The 16,995-nt window shown below is 43.0% G+C and overlaps 1 protein-coding gene across 1 annotated transcript in view; it reads left to right on the top strand.

The window, feature by feature from the left end:
• The window catches only part of ascc3 (activating signal cointegrator 1 complex subunit 3), a 134,114-nt gene extending 119,339 nt beyond the window's left edge, over positions 1-14,775 (top strand). The window contains exons 37-42 of the mRNA XM_071902063.2: positions 1,961-2,185; positions 7,138-7,289; positions 7,891-8,041; positions 10,434-10,640; positions 11,558-11,733; positions 13,132-14,775. Coding sequence (XP_071758164.1) covers positions 1,961-2,185; positions 7,138-7,289; positions 7,891-8,041; positions 10,434-10,640; positions 11,558-11,733; positions 13,132-13,279 — 1,059 coding nt within the window. The 3' untranslated portion in view covers positions 13,280-14,775. The remainder of the gene's footprint in view (positions 1-1,960; positions 2,186-7,137; positions 7,290-7,890; positions 8,042-10,433; positions 10,641-11,557; positions 11,734-13,131) is intronic.
• The last annotated feature ends 2,220 nt before the right edge of the window (positions 14,776-16,995 follow it).

The raw sequence follows: 16,995 nt of genomic DNA, 5'->3' as shown, positions 1-16,995 counted from the left end.
TTTGTCTTTTTTAATCGCATTTAGCTTCTTTTCTTGGACTTAGCTATATATTTTTTGAAGTTGAGTTTTTTTCTATGTGGGGTGGGTTGCTGGCGGGGGGGGGGCTGCTCAGTGTGTTCAGTGGCTGAACTTGACTTAAATAATGATGCGAACATATGGAGGGGAGGCCACTCGGAGACAGTTAACGTCACTCTCCTTTGCGCACACATCCAGTTGGACGCGGGCCAGAGCGGGCCCTGCCTGGCCGCCTCCCTCCCCGGCAGGCTGCAGTACAATAGGCCAGTCACCCCGACGCCCCCGTCCACTCCCCCTCTGTTAGCTACAAAGCGCTGGCATGCTCCTTCATTTCCCTTAATTGCTGCAGTGTGGCCACTAATGAGCAACACCCACACCTCCCGTCAATTCTCCCTCTCTTTGTGTCTATTTTCTTTCCTGCCGTATTTCTCTTCTGCTTCTGCGTACATACAACGAAGTCAGACCTGCCTGAAATAGAAACACAGTCTAACACGTTATAAATGTGTGTACTCGCTGCGGCTTTGTATCATTGGTTTATTTACACTCCATACCAGCGGGGGCGCATGGAGATTAAAGAGGTAACTTTAACTCGGGGAAACCAGAAATAACGGTGACAAAAACGAGAACAACAACAATTGCCTTGGTGAAAGAATCACAAAGGCTCCTGAGGGAATCTGAGGATTTAGAAGCTGTTTGATCAGTCATAAAGGTGCAGAAATCCTCTCAAAGCTCAACAAGTCGAGCCAACAAACCATTCATTTTGAACAGTTGACCACCAGATGTTAGCATGGAGATGGAAACAACGGCAATGGATGGAAAAGGAAATGGAGATGCTTTTCCACCAGGCAACACAACCAATTGTGATATTTTAGACCAATTGCAGAAAATCACATAACAGCGACTGGTGTGTTAAGAATTTAACAAGCCAATTCACAAGCTGTTCACAAGCCAATGCAACACTTACATATCATTTTGTTCACACAAACCTGCCAAAATGTGTTTCCACGGCAAGTATACCATGGCCTTTACCCCCCACCTCCCTCTCTAGGCCTCTGCTATCTATTCCTCCCTCCCTTTTTCTTTCCCCTTACTTTCCCCCCTCCTCTGTCTCAGTCTGTAAATGCTACTAGCAGAGGGGAGAGAGGCAGCGTGGATGGGGAGTTGGTTATGATCTCTGTTTAAAGATCTGTAGTCTTTATCTCCAGCACATCCGTATGCAGACACAACGGCACTGCAAGATCAATCATTCAGAGATGATTTCTACTCCCTATCCCTTACTCCCACCCCAGCCCCCAGCCCCCCCCCCTCCCCCCCTCAGGTCCTTCTTCAATTCCCAGCTTTTGAAACACTGGCATCAGTCAGTGATGGATGGAGCCTTAACAGTCCGGGGCAGGGGGAGGCTGTGACAAATGCCTCCTGCGCAGCCTGTTGATGGGCCTACATTAGCCGAAGTTGAACTGGAGTGAATTAGAGGAGAGGAGCCATGCGTGTCCGCGCATCTCTCTATCGAACAACCACAAACAAGGCCAAACACACAGCCTCAGCACAAAGAGGAGATTGATGGACCATCATCATTTTACTTACCCGTGACCTAATGCATCTCCTAGGGCCAATGGGAAATGAGGGAGTCTTTGTCATTCAGGATTTAGCATTCGCTGAAATTTAAGCGACTTCAAAGAGTTGCGAGAAATCAAAGCATCGCTCCGACGTTCTGTCGTTTGTAGAGTTTTTATAAGCAGGTGCTCGAGGTCTCCGGGTCAGCAGGCCCGGTCAAAGGATTCTCCCGCAGCGTTTTGCGGGGAGGAGGGGGGGCTGATTTCCAAGTGGGGAAAACCAGAAGGGCCGGGGAGGGGAATGCAGCTGTTAGAGCAGAGATGCTTGAAATAAGAGTCTGACCGCAGCGGGGCTCGGACTTCCTGTTTCACTTTTGATCTCTGTCTCTCAGGATGCAGAGGAGTATGCCGAGCTGCCCGTCAGACACAACGAGGACCAGCTGAACAGCCAGTTGGCTCAGCAGCTCCCCCTGCAGGTCAACCCCCACTCCTACGACAGCGCCCACACCAAGACCCACCTGCTGCTGCAGGCCCACTTTAGCCACGCCCAGCTGCCCTGCAGCGACTACACCACCGACACCAAGACGGTGCTGGACAACGCCATCCGGATCTGTCAGGTGGGATTCAGCACTGGGCAGATGATGAGATGTAGGGCTGCAACTAATGATTATTGTGGTAATTGGTTATTCTAGCGAGTAATCGATTGATTTTGTTATGGGAACTCTGATTCTGTAGCCTTTAGGAACAGATGTGCCATAGCTATGGGTTAAAATGGGCTTTTTCAAGATAGCAGGCATTCCCTATTGGGTCTTTCTTTGAGGATTTTTTGGAAACTTATATATGCTTTTGTATTAAGTATTTTCATATAGTACTGATTCCTCTTTTCATATATTCTTTTACTTCATTCTGGAACTTTGAATTACTCAAAAATGGGTTACTTCATTTGGTTTTATTTTGAAATTTCTGACCAGAAGTCTTATTTTTATGCTGCTTGTCACAGGTAAAGCCAGTTGTACAGCTGTAATAAGCAAAGTCCTACTACATGCCCACACTTTGCTGTACTTTTAGTGTATTCTGAGTGCGTGCTTGAGGGCCTATCATCCTCAGAATCAGCCATTTTCAAAAAACAAACAAAATGTGAGAGAACAACTTTGACACAGATATATACTGTTGAATAATCATTACAGTGCTAATAAGAGTGTGTGAGATAAAGCAACAGGCAACATGAGATGAGAGGTTTAGGCGACACTGCAGTTCAGCGGAGTTGCCTTCTGCACTACATGACAGAAATGCACTTGCTCTGACCACAGCCTGGTGTTTTTGTTGTCATGTGGACGCACAGCTTGTCTATACATCACATCATGGCTCTGCCCTGGAAGCCCAACCTTGAGCATTTCTCCATATGCACTCTGAGAAAGTGAGTTATTTTCAGCACAGCCCTGTGTCTTTGTTGGGACGAGGCACATTTGTGTTACTTTTCAACACATATGTTGACATCAACATATATGAGTGTGGTACAAAGGATTATTCTCATTCTATTACCCAGTGCCAGAGAGCCAGTGATGCTTCGTTGTTGTAAAACAGGCACTTATACAGAAAGCCATTGGACATTTTTACAAATAGTAGGCTATGTAAAATGAATTCACAAGGAATCATAGCACAAGAGTACAAGGAATGTGACATGTTGCATTAACAACTAACAAACAACTGACAACACACAGGGACAAAAGAGAAAACGTGTTACATTGGACAACATAGACAAAACCAAGAAACGGTATTGAATAATACTAAATAATAAAAAGATAATAAATCGAATTTGAATATATATTCTATGAGAGAGCCAGTAGATGCTTGATAAGCTATCCAGAAATTGATTACCTAGTTTGGAAGATAGTCAGATTGTAAGATTTGTAAGTAAATACACTAATTACTAATTAATTTGTAATATCTGATTTTATTTCAGATTACACAGTTTTCTGTACTGCCTTTAAACTCCTTAGAAATATGATCATGGCAGATTTATGCATATTCTTTTTTGCACTAAGAATGCATTCTTGGACAACAACAAAAAAACACGTCCTAGAGCTCCTTGCTTTTATTTCATGTATGAATCACGCATTGCAAAATGGTGATTATTTTCCCCCTGATGTGTGCTGACTCAGCACCGGCCTGTAAATCAGCTCAGAGACATGAGACCAGGCAGCTTGGTTGGACCACAGAACAACACAAAAGAACCACATAGACCTCAGTGGAGACAACAGGGACTCCACCAGACACTTAACCACCAGCTGGTAAATACAACAGACAAAATCAGGGGAGTCGAGACAAAAGGTCTTTGTAATGATGAAAAGAATATGGCAACGACAGTAATTACTGTACACATGCTCTGTGATCATGTCCTAGTCAAAGTCTGAAGTTTGGTCGTCATCGCTGAAAGTGACATTATGGCTTGTTTCACCAATCGCTATGAAACTCGGTAATCATGTTGGAACCTTTATGTGGAGCACGCACACCAATTTCCATACAGATCCGAACCAAGTTTTCCCAACAGCAACACTTGGTATTGATCAATAGCCCTTTCAAGCTGTGCAGATACTGTATATTATGGTCATTTTGTGATATGGGACAGTTAAAAAACAATATCTAGATGTCAAAAGTCTTTAACTTCCATTTCAGGTAATGGAGGATTCGACTATTCGTGCCCATCTCTACTGAATACAAAGTTCATTCTATCTAACATTGTCCATGCAGATGGTTCTGTGAGCAAATGGGCCCACTGTGTGAGGTTAAGTGTGTGTGTGTGTGTGCGTGTGCATGTGTGTGTGTGCGTGTGTGTGCGTGGGCACATGCGTTTGTGATTCTCCATGCTGCGTATCTGGGAGTGATATTGCACGGCTTGTGGACGTGGTTACTTCTCTGGTGTCCTGCTGCTACTGTTGACTGGAACATTGCTGGTGTTTTATTTTTTCATGGTTTTTGTTTGATTGATTTGTTATTCATGTCTATGCAACAATCTGGAACTCGCTGCTGTCCAGTCAAAACCTTGTAGCTCCACTTTTGGTATGTTTTTGTTTTTTGGACATTTTACTCTTAAGGCCCTGACACACCAAACCGACGGTCGGCCGTCGGCCAATGTCGGGCCGTCGGTAAGCGTCGGTGTCCCTAGTTTTTGCGGTGTGTCCCGCACCGTCGGCACTAGTCGGACCCTGTCGGCGTCTTTTCGGCCGATTGAGCATGTTGAATCGGCGTCGGAGCCCGTCGGTGAGAGAGATCACTCTGATTGATAGTTCGTTGTTTTGCCTCTGGATGATTGGACTGATAAATTCCTTCAACATGTGGAACTGAACAGGAAAGAGCCGAGCGAAATTTTTAAAATCGGAGGTTTCATTTATCGATACAGATAAACCCTCGACACAGGTTCGGGAAAGCCCCTTGAGCCTGTCGCTGGAGTAACGTTATTCATGATTTCACCCATTTAGTGCGGTATTATTTATTTTTCGCCTCCGCCTCTTCCTTTCTTCTTCCACAACCAAAAGACCAAGGGCTGACAACGCCAGTGCCATTTGCAACTTCTTATAAGACATATGGTTATTTCCCCTCACGCATGCGCAGAACGTACGTGCTAGTTGGCCGTCGGCTGTAGTCTTTGCGGTGTGTTCAAGTGCAACTTTTTGGACCAGACGCAGGCGACGTGAGGCGACGCAACAGTCGGCCTTCGTCGCCGCTGGTTCTTTGACGTCGGTTTGGTGTGTCAGGGCCTTTAAACAAAGGATCACAGCCAAGAAAAAATTAACAGTATGAACCCAGTTGGCCCGATGGGGATGCTATTATTCTATTATTTAAGATGAATGTTGAACATTTTAAATGGCCATATCTCACACACCAATTTGGCATGAAACATGGTGTACATACAGTATTTGTTCTCCTTGCTTTCCCTGCTAATGCATTGCATTCTGGTCTATTGAGGCTATTGTCTGTGGAGATATTGGTCTCTCTCTTCTACGATGGATTTCTCCCTGTATGATTGTTGAACGTCTCTTGGTGCAAAATGGCGCCTCTAGAAAGAAGCCCTCACTCTTTGATTCTGAGGGACTGACACCAAAACCTGATTTTTACCATTGATGTTTTGACATTTTTCTTCCATTAAATTTCATTGTTGCTGCGCTGGAAATATCTTGATGTGACGTTATGTCGTCAACACTTGGTTGATGTGTCGCTGTATTGTGGTTGGTGCGAGAGGCGATTACATCTGTGTGGTGGTCTGCAGCAACAAAGTTTTAAACAGGCAAATAATATATTTTTCACTGCCTTTCATAACGTTACATTGTTTTTATGAGTTAACATGGCTAGCTAGCAAGCACTTATTAGGTAGCATTCATTGAAAATAAATAAAAACAGCATAACAATAATCCTTACCATTGACCCAATGATGGATGCAATGGTTCTCCAAGCATCATTTTTGAGATGTTTATTCCTGTGGTCTTTCAGTCTTTCAGCAAGTAGGGCTCATGAACTTATACATTCAAGTTGCATTAACATTAACCTGAAAATCTGAGGTGTTGTTCATTATGCCTGAAAAGCAAACTCTTTGGAAGGTTCTTGTCTAACAGCAGCGATATACGGCTTTACCAAACATGTTTGAAAAGTGCCAGCTTTGGACGCGGAAGTCCTTTAATATGAACTAACTGTTGCCACGGTTCTCGTCATTTCAGCCTCTATCTGTTGGACCGGAGCACTGCTGAGACTTCAGCCACATTCTGTCATCAATTTGCTCAAGCAGCTACTGTGAAATGTTAATCACTCCCTTAATTTGTACTGCATTAGCATTTTGATTAACTTTGCTCGGCCTCGTCTGTGCACGCAAGGTCCTTTTTAGTCATAGTTACTCTCAAGAAATGACTTTTAGATTAATGAAGTTTGTTGGAGAGCAGCTGCGTTCAGCAAACTCCAACCTCACTGAAGGGGAGAAGAGGGAGAATCACAGAGCAAGTAGGAAAAGGTGGTGTGTGTTGGCTAGAGAATATCATACTTATACTGTACTGTATGTATAAATTAGGGTTAGACCAATATTGTTTTTTGAATGGTGATGCTAATATTTTTGGATTTAATTTATATATTTGGATCGATAGCCAACATACAGTATCTTTAAAAGTATCTTTATCTGACCATTTTTATGTATTAGTGTTTTATTAGCATTTAGACCATTATGGGACACTAAAACTCTCACACTCAGCTCATATTCACTCACTGTTGTCAAGGAGGAACCTCCATTATATTAGAGGTGGACCACACTGACTGGACGACCTCCAATTTGTAATAAAAGGCCAATATCGGCCTGATACATCGGTATAACCCCAGTATAAATAGATTTTTGGTATTCATGGTTACAGCGTGTTCAGCATGTACTCTAATGACTGTGACTTGTATAGAAGATGTGTATATATTCTCATCCATAGGATACACAGTTTTATAGTATCTCAATTTGAAGGGAATGGACACTGTTCTCTATTGCGGCCCTAGATTTCATTTCACCCCCCCACCCCCCCACCCCCCGGTTCCCTCTCCTCAGGCGATGCTGGACGTAGCCGCCAACGAGGGCTGGCTGGTGACAGCTCTCAGCGTCTGTAACCTGGTGCAGATGATCGTCCAAGGCCGCTGGCTGCACGACTCCTCGTTACTGACTCTGCCACATATAGAACAACAGGACCTCTATCTGTTCAGGTAAGCAAACGTCATCACTTCACTGCAGGTACGATGTCTGTCAATTCTAATAGATGGCTGATCCGCCTCCCTGCTCTCCCAGCTGCGCTTAGAATCGGGGAACATTACATCTCGTCGTGTTTTATTAATATTTGGCTGCAGTATTGTATGCGATGTTAGCAGATAGCATGGAGCCACAGTCACCGGTGTGTTTCTCTGATTAACACCGTTGCTAACCCTACCCACCCTTAACTATGGAACTCAGCAAACATTATTACTGTCAACAAACGTCATCGGTTACATTCAAACCTCCTTACCCCCTACCTATCACACACGGGGGCACACACACACGCACGCACAAAGACAGAGGACTTGCTGAGCGAGCGTTCAAAGCAATCTGGAGTAGTTTTTCCATGCACACACCATATGGATTTCCAAGCCCGTCCCCTGCAGCGAGGAATAATTTTGTGCAAACTCAATAAAAATGGTAAGAGAGGGATGAGGGAGGACGCGCGGTCCCCGTAGCGACGGACAGCAGGAATGCGCGGGGTAGGATTTGCTGAGGCGGTGTCACGTGACCAAGCGTTCCTCACCCCCCTCCCCCCTTCACATCTCTCCACAGGAGATGGTCCAACAGGAACGAGAGGGGTGGAGCAGGTGGCTTCCACGGGCCAATCGAAGGGCTTCCCGAGCTGATCGCCGCCTGCGAGGGAAGGGAGAGTACGTTCGGTGCCATCATCGGCCAGGAGCTCCAATCCGGTCAGGTTGCGCAGGTAACGTTACACACATCATCGCACCAAGAGCACATTGGGAATTTGAGCGTCCGCACTCTAAATCTGGCAAGTATGTACTTTGTTGACCGTTTCTTTCACTACAGGAATAAGCGGAAAACAGCTTGTAAGCCCCTTTTCTTTAGGGCATTTTCATACATTTGTAACATGGGCTATTCCCATATCTAGATGGGCAGATCACACACACACACACACACACACGCACACACATCATCATCATCAGTGTGTGTGTGACGTGCTGCAAGCGGCAGCCTTGCCACCGCGCTCCCAGATACCTCCAGGATCCCCAATTATAGCTCCATTGACAGGGTTTACAGCTCCAATCTAAGTGCTAATTGCAGCAGTAATGAGAGTGTCCGGGCGCCGCGGCGGGCCCCACGGCCTCGCCCAATCAGTGTCCCCGCTCTCCTCCTTCTCCACCTTTGCTCCCCCCGCCCCCCCGCGGTGCGACAGCCTCTCTAATTAAATAATTAGATGTGCAGCAGTGTTCCCGTCTGATTCGCTCGGGGAGAGTAATCCTCACATAAATAGCTTTTGCCGGGTGAATCAGAGAGGCTTTTCTCCTCCCCGTCCCCCAATACACTGCCATGCACACACACACACACACACACACACACACCTCTAGCACCTGTGTTTTCTCTTGCTGTCTTGCCTTCTATCTCACCCTCCACTCCTTCACCTCTTTTTTTTTTCCTTTTTATGCCTTATATCCTCCTCTGAGTTTGAGCGTTTGGGTTGCCATTGGAACCAGATGTTAAATTCACCATGAAAACGCTTAAGAGGCACCTAAGACCACAGTGTAGCGTCTGTTTGAGTGAATCGAGCTTTTATCAAACAGCAGAGAGACTTAGCTGACAGAGCTGTCCATCTCACACAAAGCTCCCACTTAAAGCGCTCGCTCCCTCTGTCCTCTTTTCCGCCACGTTTCCTCACCTCCTTCATCGTCAGCGTCCTGTTCATATGCAGGATGGAAAATGACATTTTTGACTGGTAGATTCCTAAATTTCTAAATTTTTTACCTGACGCTTTTTAAAATCAAATGAATAAATATGATAACGGAATCGCGTTCAATTCTGGACACTTTATCCACTTCCGGATGTACACTGTCTTCCGAGATTTTTGGTGCAATTTGGTGCGATTTAGTGGTCTTGAGTCCAGTCTTGAAAACTTTTCTTTTCTGACGTCTTGGGCTTGTCTCAGTCTCATGCCTTTTTTGACTCAGACCTGTCTTGGTCTCTGCAGCTATTGGATGTTCACTCAACATGTTCCCACCATCTTAAAAAATATATTTTTTAAAAATTAGTAATTTTAATGATGTTTGGTTTATTTTCTCCCCAGCAATACAAACAAGCAATTTTGCTTGTAGAAACCTGTACTGTAAACAGAGGTGGAGACTCGAGTCACATGACTTGGACTCAAGTCAGACTTGAGTCACAATTTTAACTGCTTGAGACTTGACTTGATGCATGAAGAGAAGACTTGAGAGTTGACTTGACTTGGGTTCTGCTGACTTGGGACTTGACTCTGACTTGTACTTTGATGACTTGAAAAGGTTTCTAAAGTCTTGACTTGAGATCTTGTGTTTGTGTAAATGACTTAGATTGAAAGTGATGAGATTTGTTCCAGCAGACGACTGAATTTAAATTTGTATGGAATAATTGAATTTATTGAAGTTGAAACTGATTATAGAAATCAAACTCATGATGCTCTTACCAACTTTTTATCCTATTAAAACCATATTGCATTGAAAAGTCCTAGATATTTCATTTTCTTTAAGATATTAAATTGATACTGTACTCTTGATTTGTTCTGACTTGACTTGCTGTTCTACATTTAGACTTGAGACTTGACATTAATGACTTGGACTTGACTTGGTAATCTACATTTAGACTTGAGACTTGACATTAATGACTTGGACTTGACTTGGTAATCTACATTTAGACTTGAGACTTGACATTAATGACTTGGACTTGACTTGGTAATCTACATTTAGACTTGAGACTTGACTTGAGACTTGTGCCTCAAGACTTGAGACTGACTTGGGACTCGAGCAAAGTTGACTTGGTCACACCTTTGACTGTAACAGTTCTCTTCTATGCTTTGATTAGACAACATTCTATGCATTGATTAGTTGGAGGTTGAAGGTTCAAAGGGACTCCCTTTGGACCTGGTCTTGTCTTGAACTTGACTGGACCTGGTCTTGGGACTGACTTGGGACATGACTTATGTGGTCTTTACTGCAGCCCTGTGTGAGCATTGTTTTCCCACAGCACATACTTACAGTAACATGAATTCCTCCTCATTCTCCGTTCTCTCCTCTCCTCTCTTTTCCTCAATTCGTCTCATCTTCCTCTCCCTCCCTCCCTCCCCCCAGGCCTGGTCGTTCCTCAGCCACCTCCCGGTGCTGGAGGTGCGAACGAGCGTGAAGGGCTGGTGGGAGGACAGCCGGGAGCAGACGGAGCGCCCCCTGCCTGCGGCAGGCGGGAACCTCCGGGAGGGGAGGAGCTGGCTGGATGTCCACGCCGACCAGGAGTACGTCCTCCAGGTCTCACTGAGACGCATCAACATGGGCCAGCAGAGGGTCAGTATAGTTCATAGGGAATACACACACACACACACACGTGTTGACATGTCGTACATGTAGTACATCACTAAAATTAATTTCCTACATCCATTGCAACATTGAATATTTTTGCTTCCAAGGGTTCCTCTATTATGCATTTCTGTATTTGCTGAAGTGGATACTGATGGGTTTTGAAGCTGCAATGAAAAAAGTTTTTTAAAAAAAATCACAGTTAAGATACAGTTTAAGGTCAAATTTCATAATAATGTGTAACTGTACACCATTAAACTACATCATAGTTCGGTACAGGTCATTTTAAACAAATCTTGTCTGTTATTTATTTAGCAGTATCTAATTAATAAAAGATACTAAGGTTGAATTCTTAACTAACCTTTAAATCTTCACCTTAGCTGTCATTTTTCACGCAACTCCCATAATCCTTTTCTCGTATGCAAATGAATTTAGATAAAGAGAACGTTCTTCTGGGTTCTTCATCTATTAGTTTGCATGCACTGCTACAATATTGTGATGTATAGTGATATAGTGAAATCTTACATTTTAGAAGAAATTCAATTTATCAGCCCTATCAATAATAAATGGCAGTATCAGCAGTGCTGCTATGTATGTAATATGCTATAAGCAAGTGGTTCTCAACGTGGGGTCGGGGGACCACCAGGGGTCCTTGAGGGGGTTTCAGAGGGTCCACCAGCAAATTGATGAATTGTTAAACTTCAGCATTATTTCATTAAAAGAAGTTAACACAATTAGAGAATGTAGAAGAATGACTGTTTTGATCATAGTTTTACTGTTATCTCTTTACCTACAATACAGATAGTCATGGAAATCTGGAGAAAATCATATCTAACAATAAAAATATTCTCAGATTTGGGTCAGAGAGACAAAATCTCATCAGCTGTGTGTCCTTGTTATTTCAGAGGAAGCAGGACAGTAAGGCGCAGGCTCCCAGGTTCCCAAAGGTGAAGGACGAAGGCTGGTTCCTGGTTGTGGGCGAGGTGGAGCGCCGGGAGCTGCTGGCCGTCAAGCGGGTCGGATACGTCCGCAACCACACGTCCGTGTCCGTCGCCTTCTACACGCCGGAGAAGACCGGAAAGTAAGCCGCTGTTGTACAAGGTCCCAACTGCTCGTGGGGTTCCTGGTATATCAGGGAATTTGGAGAGGTGTATTCCAGAGGGAAAGTCTGGGAATTTGGAAGTGCTGATTGTATATGTAGAAAGAGATTTGTAACAAAAAATAGGGTATACTATAAATAAAAGTTAACTCCCGCCGTGTTTCATCCATAATGCACAGAGCTTGCGGTAGTTGGGGTCGATCACGGTCGGATCATGAGTCGTAAATAAAAGTTGAGGCTTGGTTTGGAAGCGTCGCGAGAAACCTCCCTCTTAACAAGATCTTGGCTTGTTCGCAGTGTTCTCATCCGGCCAAATGACCCCACTGAAAACTGCATGTTGTTGTTTATTCCCTATGAATCCAAGTGATCTCAAAGATGTCCATGCACATTCATATTCCAAATATCCAGCCTTATTCCAGCTAAGGTGTTAGTGGGGATCTGGTGTTTACATGGAGCAATCAGTAACCAGTGTTTTTACATACTTGTATACATGGAAACAGTCTAACGTTGTGTCATTTTCCCACTGTGTTCAATAGCGGTGTTAGTTTACATGCCAGAATACACGCGATATGGGATTATCCCGGTTATTGTAAACAGGATATGACGTTTACATGCGTGAACTCATAAACAGAATATGTGGATATCCTGCATATAAATTTGCAGATCATTTACAGATGCATCCCCAACTCTTGCCTCCCCAAGTAAACAGCTATATACTAGGGTTCGACCGATATGGGTTTTTGAAGGCCAATACCGATATGATACCGATATTTCCTGAGATATTGAGTGTCGAAGATTTGACATACCGCCTGGCAAAACTGTTCTAAGATTTAACGCCAAAAAATAAAAAAATAATAATAATAATTAATAATATTAATAATATTAATAAACTACTTATATAGCAGCTTTCTTACACAAGTACAAAGTGTTCACAAGTTAAAAGGAAATGAAAAATACACTGCCTGTCAAAAGTTTGGGGACACCACATTTTTCTTTATTTTTACTATTTACACATTTTATAATATTAGTAAAGACATCAAAACTATGAAATAACACAAATGGAATTATGCAGTGACCAAAAAAGTGTTTTAGTGTCTCATATTTTAGATTTTTTAAAGTAGCCGCCCTTTCCGATGGAAAGCCAAAGGCTTTGGAAAAAAGTTCATGCATAGGCATATTTATATTTGTCTAAGAAACTAATTTCAAGCGTTTAAGCAGAAGCCTTTAGATCAAAATGGCTTTAAGAGAATGAAAAACACAGTACATTAAATCAGGTGTGTCCAAACTGTTGACTGGCAGTGTATATAGCAGCTTTCTTACATGAGTGCAAAGTGGCAGGCTTCTGTCCCGACTCCTGACCCGTGTGCATTGTGGTTCCAGGTGCATCTACACGCTGTACCTGATGAGCGACAGCTACCTGGGCCTGGACCAGCAGTACGACATCCACCTGAACGTGACGCCCGCCAGCATCGCCGCCCAGGTCAACACAGAGGTGTCCGACCCCACGGGCCGCCCGTCCTCCAAGTGACACACCACCACAGACGACATGCGAGGCACGAAATGTCTTCGGGAGTAGACGAGTCCGGTGGATCTACATCGCAATGACTTGAGTTAAAGGGAAAGTCCTGCCTCGGATCCTCTCGCACTGTTAGATATCAGTCTGTGATGTTCAATGCATTCCAGGAGTCATTTTGTGATGAAGTGTTCTCATTTACTTTTACGCTGTACCCACTTTCCCTCAACCTGCCTCGTCTACTTCTACTTCACTCAGCGGTGTCCTACATTTCCCACAATGTCTAGCACCACTTATACTCAAACGTCTTGCGGCTGCATTGCATTCTGGTCTATTGAGGCTGTCTGTAGAGATCTATCTCTGCCTCTTGACACCAAAACTGGACATTTGCTGCGTCATTTTCTGCTATCAAACTCCATTGTAGCTGCTGGAAACATCTCAACATGACGTCACGTCGCCTACGATTGGCCAGTTATCAATAAGAATAAGAAAAATACACCACAGAAACAACAAAGTGGACCCAGAAATGCATTGTTAATAGAACCTGTTAAAGTATTTTAGAGTGGATTTTCCTTCAAAAAGACAGGTATAAAGTCATATATTTCTCACTCCTGGAACAGACAAGGCAAAGACTAAACTTTCCACTTAAAGCAACCGCTGTGGCCTTATGGAAAGAAAGCTAGATGAATGGAGATGAGACAGCCACGGCCAAAAAGTAGACAAGTTGCATCACCGCTTGATAATTCAATAAACGCCTATTTTGCCCCAAGTCGTATCGTAAGGCTTTGGATCGCTGCAAGGAAAAAAGAAAAAAAAATGGGCTTGATTTACTTGATTCAGAATTGAGTGAGATTCTTTATTGAGACGTTGTCGATGTGAAGAAGAGGGAACACAAAGCGTGATGGTTTTGCAGGGAGGGGGGAAACAAATCGCGGCTTCGCTGTGTCGAACGGGGAAAAGCTGTTTATTGAAGCTTTCTGGAGTGGATTTCGGTGCAGGTGTGCGAAACATGCTTCCCCACCGCGGGGTCTTCGCTCGGGATCGCCAAACTGTCACATCTGTTTTGTCGAAATAAATCTCCTCCTCCTCCTCCTCCTCTTCCTCCTCGCCCAGAAATCCTCCTCCCTCCCCCGGTTTACTCAGAAGTGTCCTCCCTCGAAAAACTGCTCCCCAGAAGCTGATCAAACTGCCACAGTCCCGGTCGCTGAGGTAGTTACAGGAATGTGACAAAGCAATTACGTTCACTTTTGGTTTAGGTATTCTATTTTTTTGAGAGAGACTTGCCAAAGGAGTGTGTTGAAACAAGACATTATGAGACAAAATTCAGCTTTTTTTTTTTTTACTTTTGACTTCATTTAGTTGCATCTTGTAACTTCTCTTTAGGCCTAAAAAGGTTTTGAGTTTGTTTTGAGAAAAAAATCTAATTTATCAGAGCTGAAATCTGCAATGTTTGAAATTTTGAAATGTTTATTATGCGATTTAATGCAAATCCTTTGAGTTTATAGTTCAGCTTCCAAATAAATGCATCAGTTGACTTGAAGACATGATCCTGATTTGTATCTTCTTGTCTCCCTACATGATGTTCACATCTATAATAATCTTTATATGTTCCACCACTACACTCTGCACTGTGATATGGATATAAGAGATTTCATTTACAGATGCATCCCCAACTCTTGCCTCCCCAACTAAACAGCTATATACTAGAGTTATACCGATATGGGGTTTTGAAGGCCGATACTGATACCAGTATTTTCTGAGATATTGAGCAATACTATATCTAAGATTTGACATACCGGCTGGCAAAACTGTTCTTAGAACTGTTTCTGACTGTAAGATTTAAGGCAAAAAAAAAGAACACCACACAAGCATGAAGTAACATTCAAAGATCCTGAATATGTGGATAACCCAGTTTTGATTTAAAAAAAAAAAAAATGTAACCATATAATTTCAAGATCATGATTTGTTGTTCTCTGCCGATATTCAATATCTTTAAATTTGACCATTTTTCATGCCAAAAAATTGTAAGTATTCTGTGTTTCCCCGAGAATTTTTTGAGAAGGCATTTAGATCAAGGAACACTAAAACTCTCCATTGAAACCCAGACTAATGAAATGATTGTAGGTGGGTTAGCAGCTCCTTTAGAGGCAAACTCTGGGATATATTAGGCCTTTAAATGAATAGCCTAATTAATTTACAAAAACATAGAACAATTAAATGAATCAATCAAATGTGTAAAGAAAATCAATTGTCATGCAGCTGTGGTCAGGGAGGAACCTCCTCATGTATCCGAAATTAGGCTAAATATCAGAAATTAAATATCAGCCCAATATATGCAAACAATAGCATCTATATCGGTCTAGCTCTATATACCGATGTGAAAAAGAGACATCAACCAGTTGAAGCTGTCCTGTTTGTGTTGCCACTTCACATGTTTAGAATATTTGCTCTCCACTGTTCCATAAGATTAAGCAAATCAAAATGAAGCCATGGTCCTCTAAGAATACCAACGGGACATGCTGGGCGGCTCCACCGGTTAATTGCGGCACTGAGCCCGGTCCGATCACCGTGCGTATCTGCTCCGAGTCCCGTCCTGCCTGGAGACTTAATCATTTGGAGTATTTTCGGTCGTCATATTTTCCACAGACGCCATCTAATTACCAGCAAATTCGGAGTTGAAGAAAAGGTTAAACCCGCGTCAACCCCTTCCGTGCGCCTACAGCATCCAGGCTGATTTTCTCACCGCAGGCTGGATCCCATTACCGGGCGGTCCGCACCGACTCAGACACAACCGGAGAGAGAGAGCGCTGGTGCTGTATGCCCGCTCTGCCACATGCTCTCTCTGTCCCCTCATGGGGTGGAAATGGACAGTAGCCTGGAACTTAAGCCGGCTTTGCATTGGCATGGGAACAAAATGCTGTAAAAATGGTAACACTCTCTATGACTCGTGCATTATAAATAATAAGGGTAGGCTACTCATAAGGAATTGTAATGCACTCATAAAACATAGATAGCCTATATATATCTGACAGTATCTGATAGGCAAGATTTTAAAAAACTAACAGGCTATCTGTAAATTTCATTAACACTTTGTGTGACTAATGCATTCAAAATCAACCATACAACATCATAAGTCACCGTTGTATGCTTTAATTAAAGTGTCATGCCTTCTAATCCATCTCAAATAAACCATGAAGAACCATAAGTTATTATTGTTCTCTTCAGGTAAAGTGATAATATGAAGTGATGGATCTTAAAACAGGCAACGATACAAGTAATCAGATATTAGAGGTTGTCTGATAGGCTAGATAATTAGTCATAAACATTCATAAGAGGCTTGCACTTATTCATTATAAGTCACATCAATAGTGTTTGGAATGCTGATTTAATTCAGCAGTAAGTATTAGGCGCTCTTATAAGCGTGGCAATAAGGCAGAATAAGGCGGAATGCATAGCCTATATGAATGCACTTGTAGGCCTAATGCACTATCAATATGGTAGTCAAGTGTTACTAACTTTTGAAAATTAACTTTTGTCTAGGCCTATATACAAAATATAGCCTATGCAATACATGAAATTGTATTTAATGCATTTTAATATCGGCTAACATATTTCAGTGGTTGGTTTATGGTGAAAATACCAATGGTGACAGAGTTTATTAGTTGTTTTGAGAATGAACACAATTAAAAATATAAATCTAGCCTATGTGATTGAATGCTTAGGCCTATTCC

The sequence above is a fragment of the Centroberyx gerrardi genome, chromosome 12, assembly GCF_048128805.1.
Source record: "Centroberyx gerrardi isolate f3 chromosome 12, fCenGer3.hap1.cur.20231027, whole genome shotgun sequence".
NCBI classification, from domain to species: Eukaryota; Metazoa; Chordata; class Actinopteri; order Beryciformes; family Berycidae; genus Centroberyx; species Centroberyx gerrardi.
This window is presented reverse-complemented; position numbering and strand designations above follow the sequence as displayed.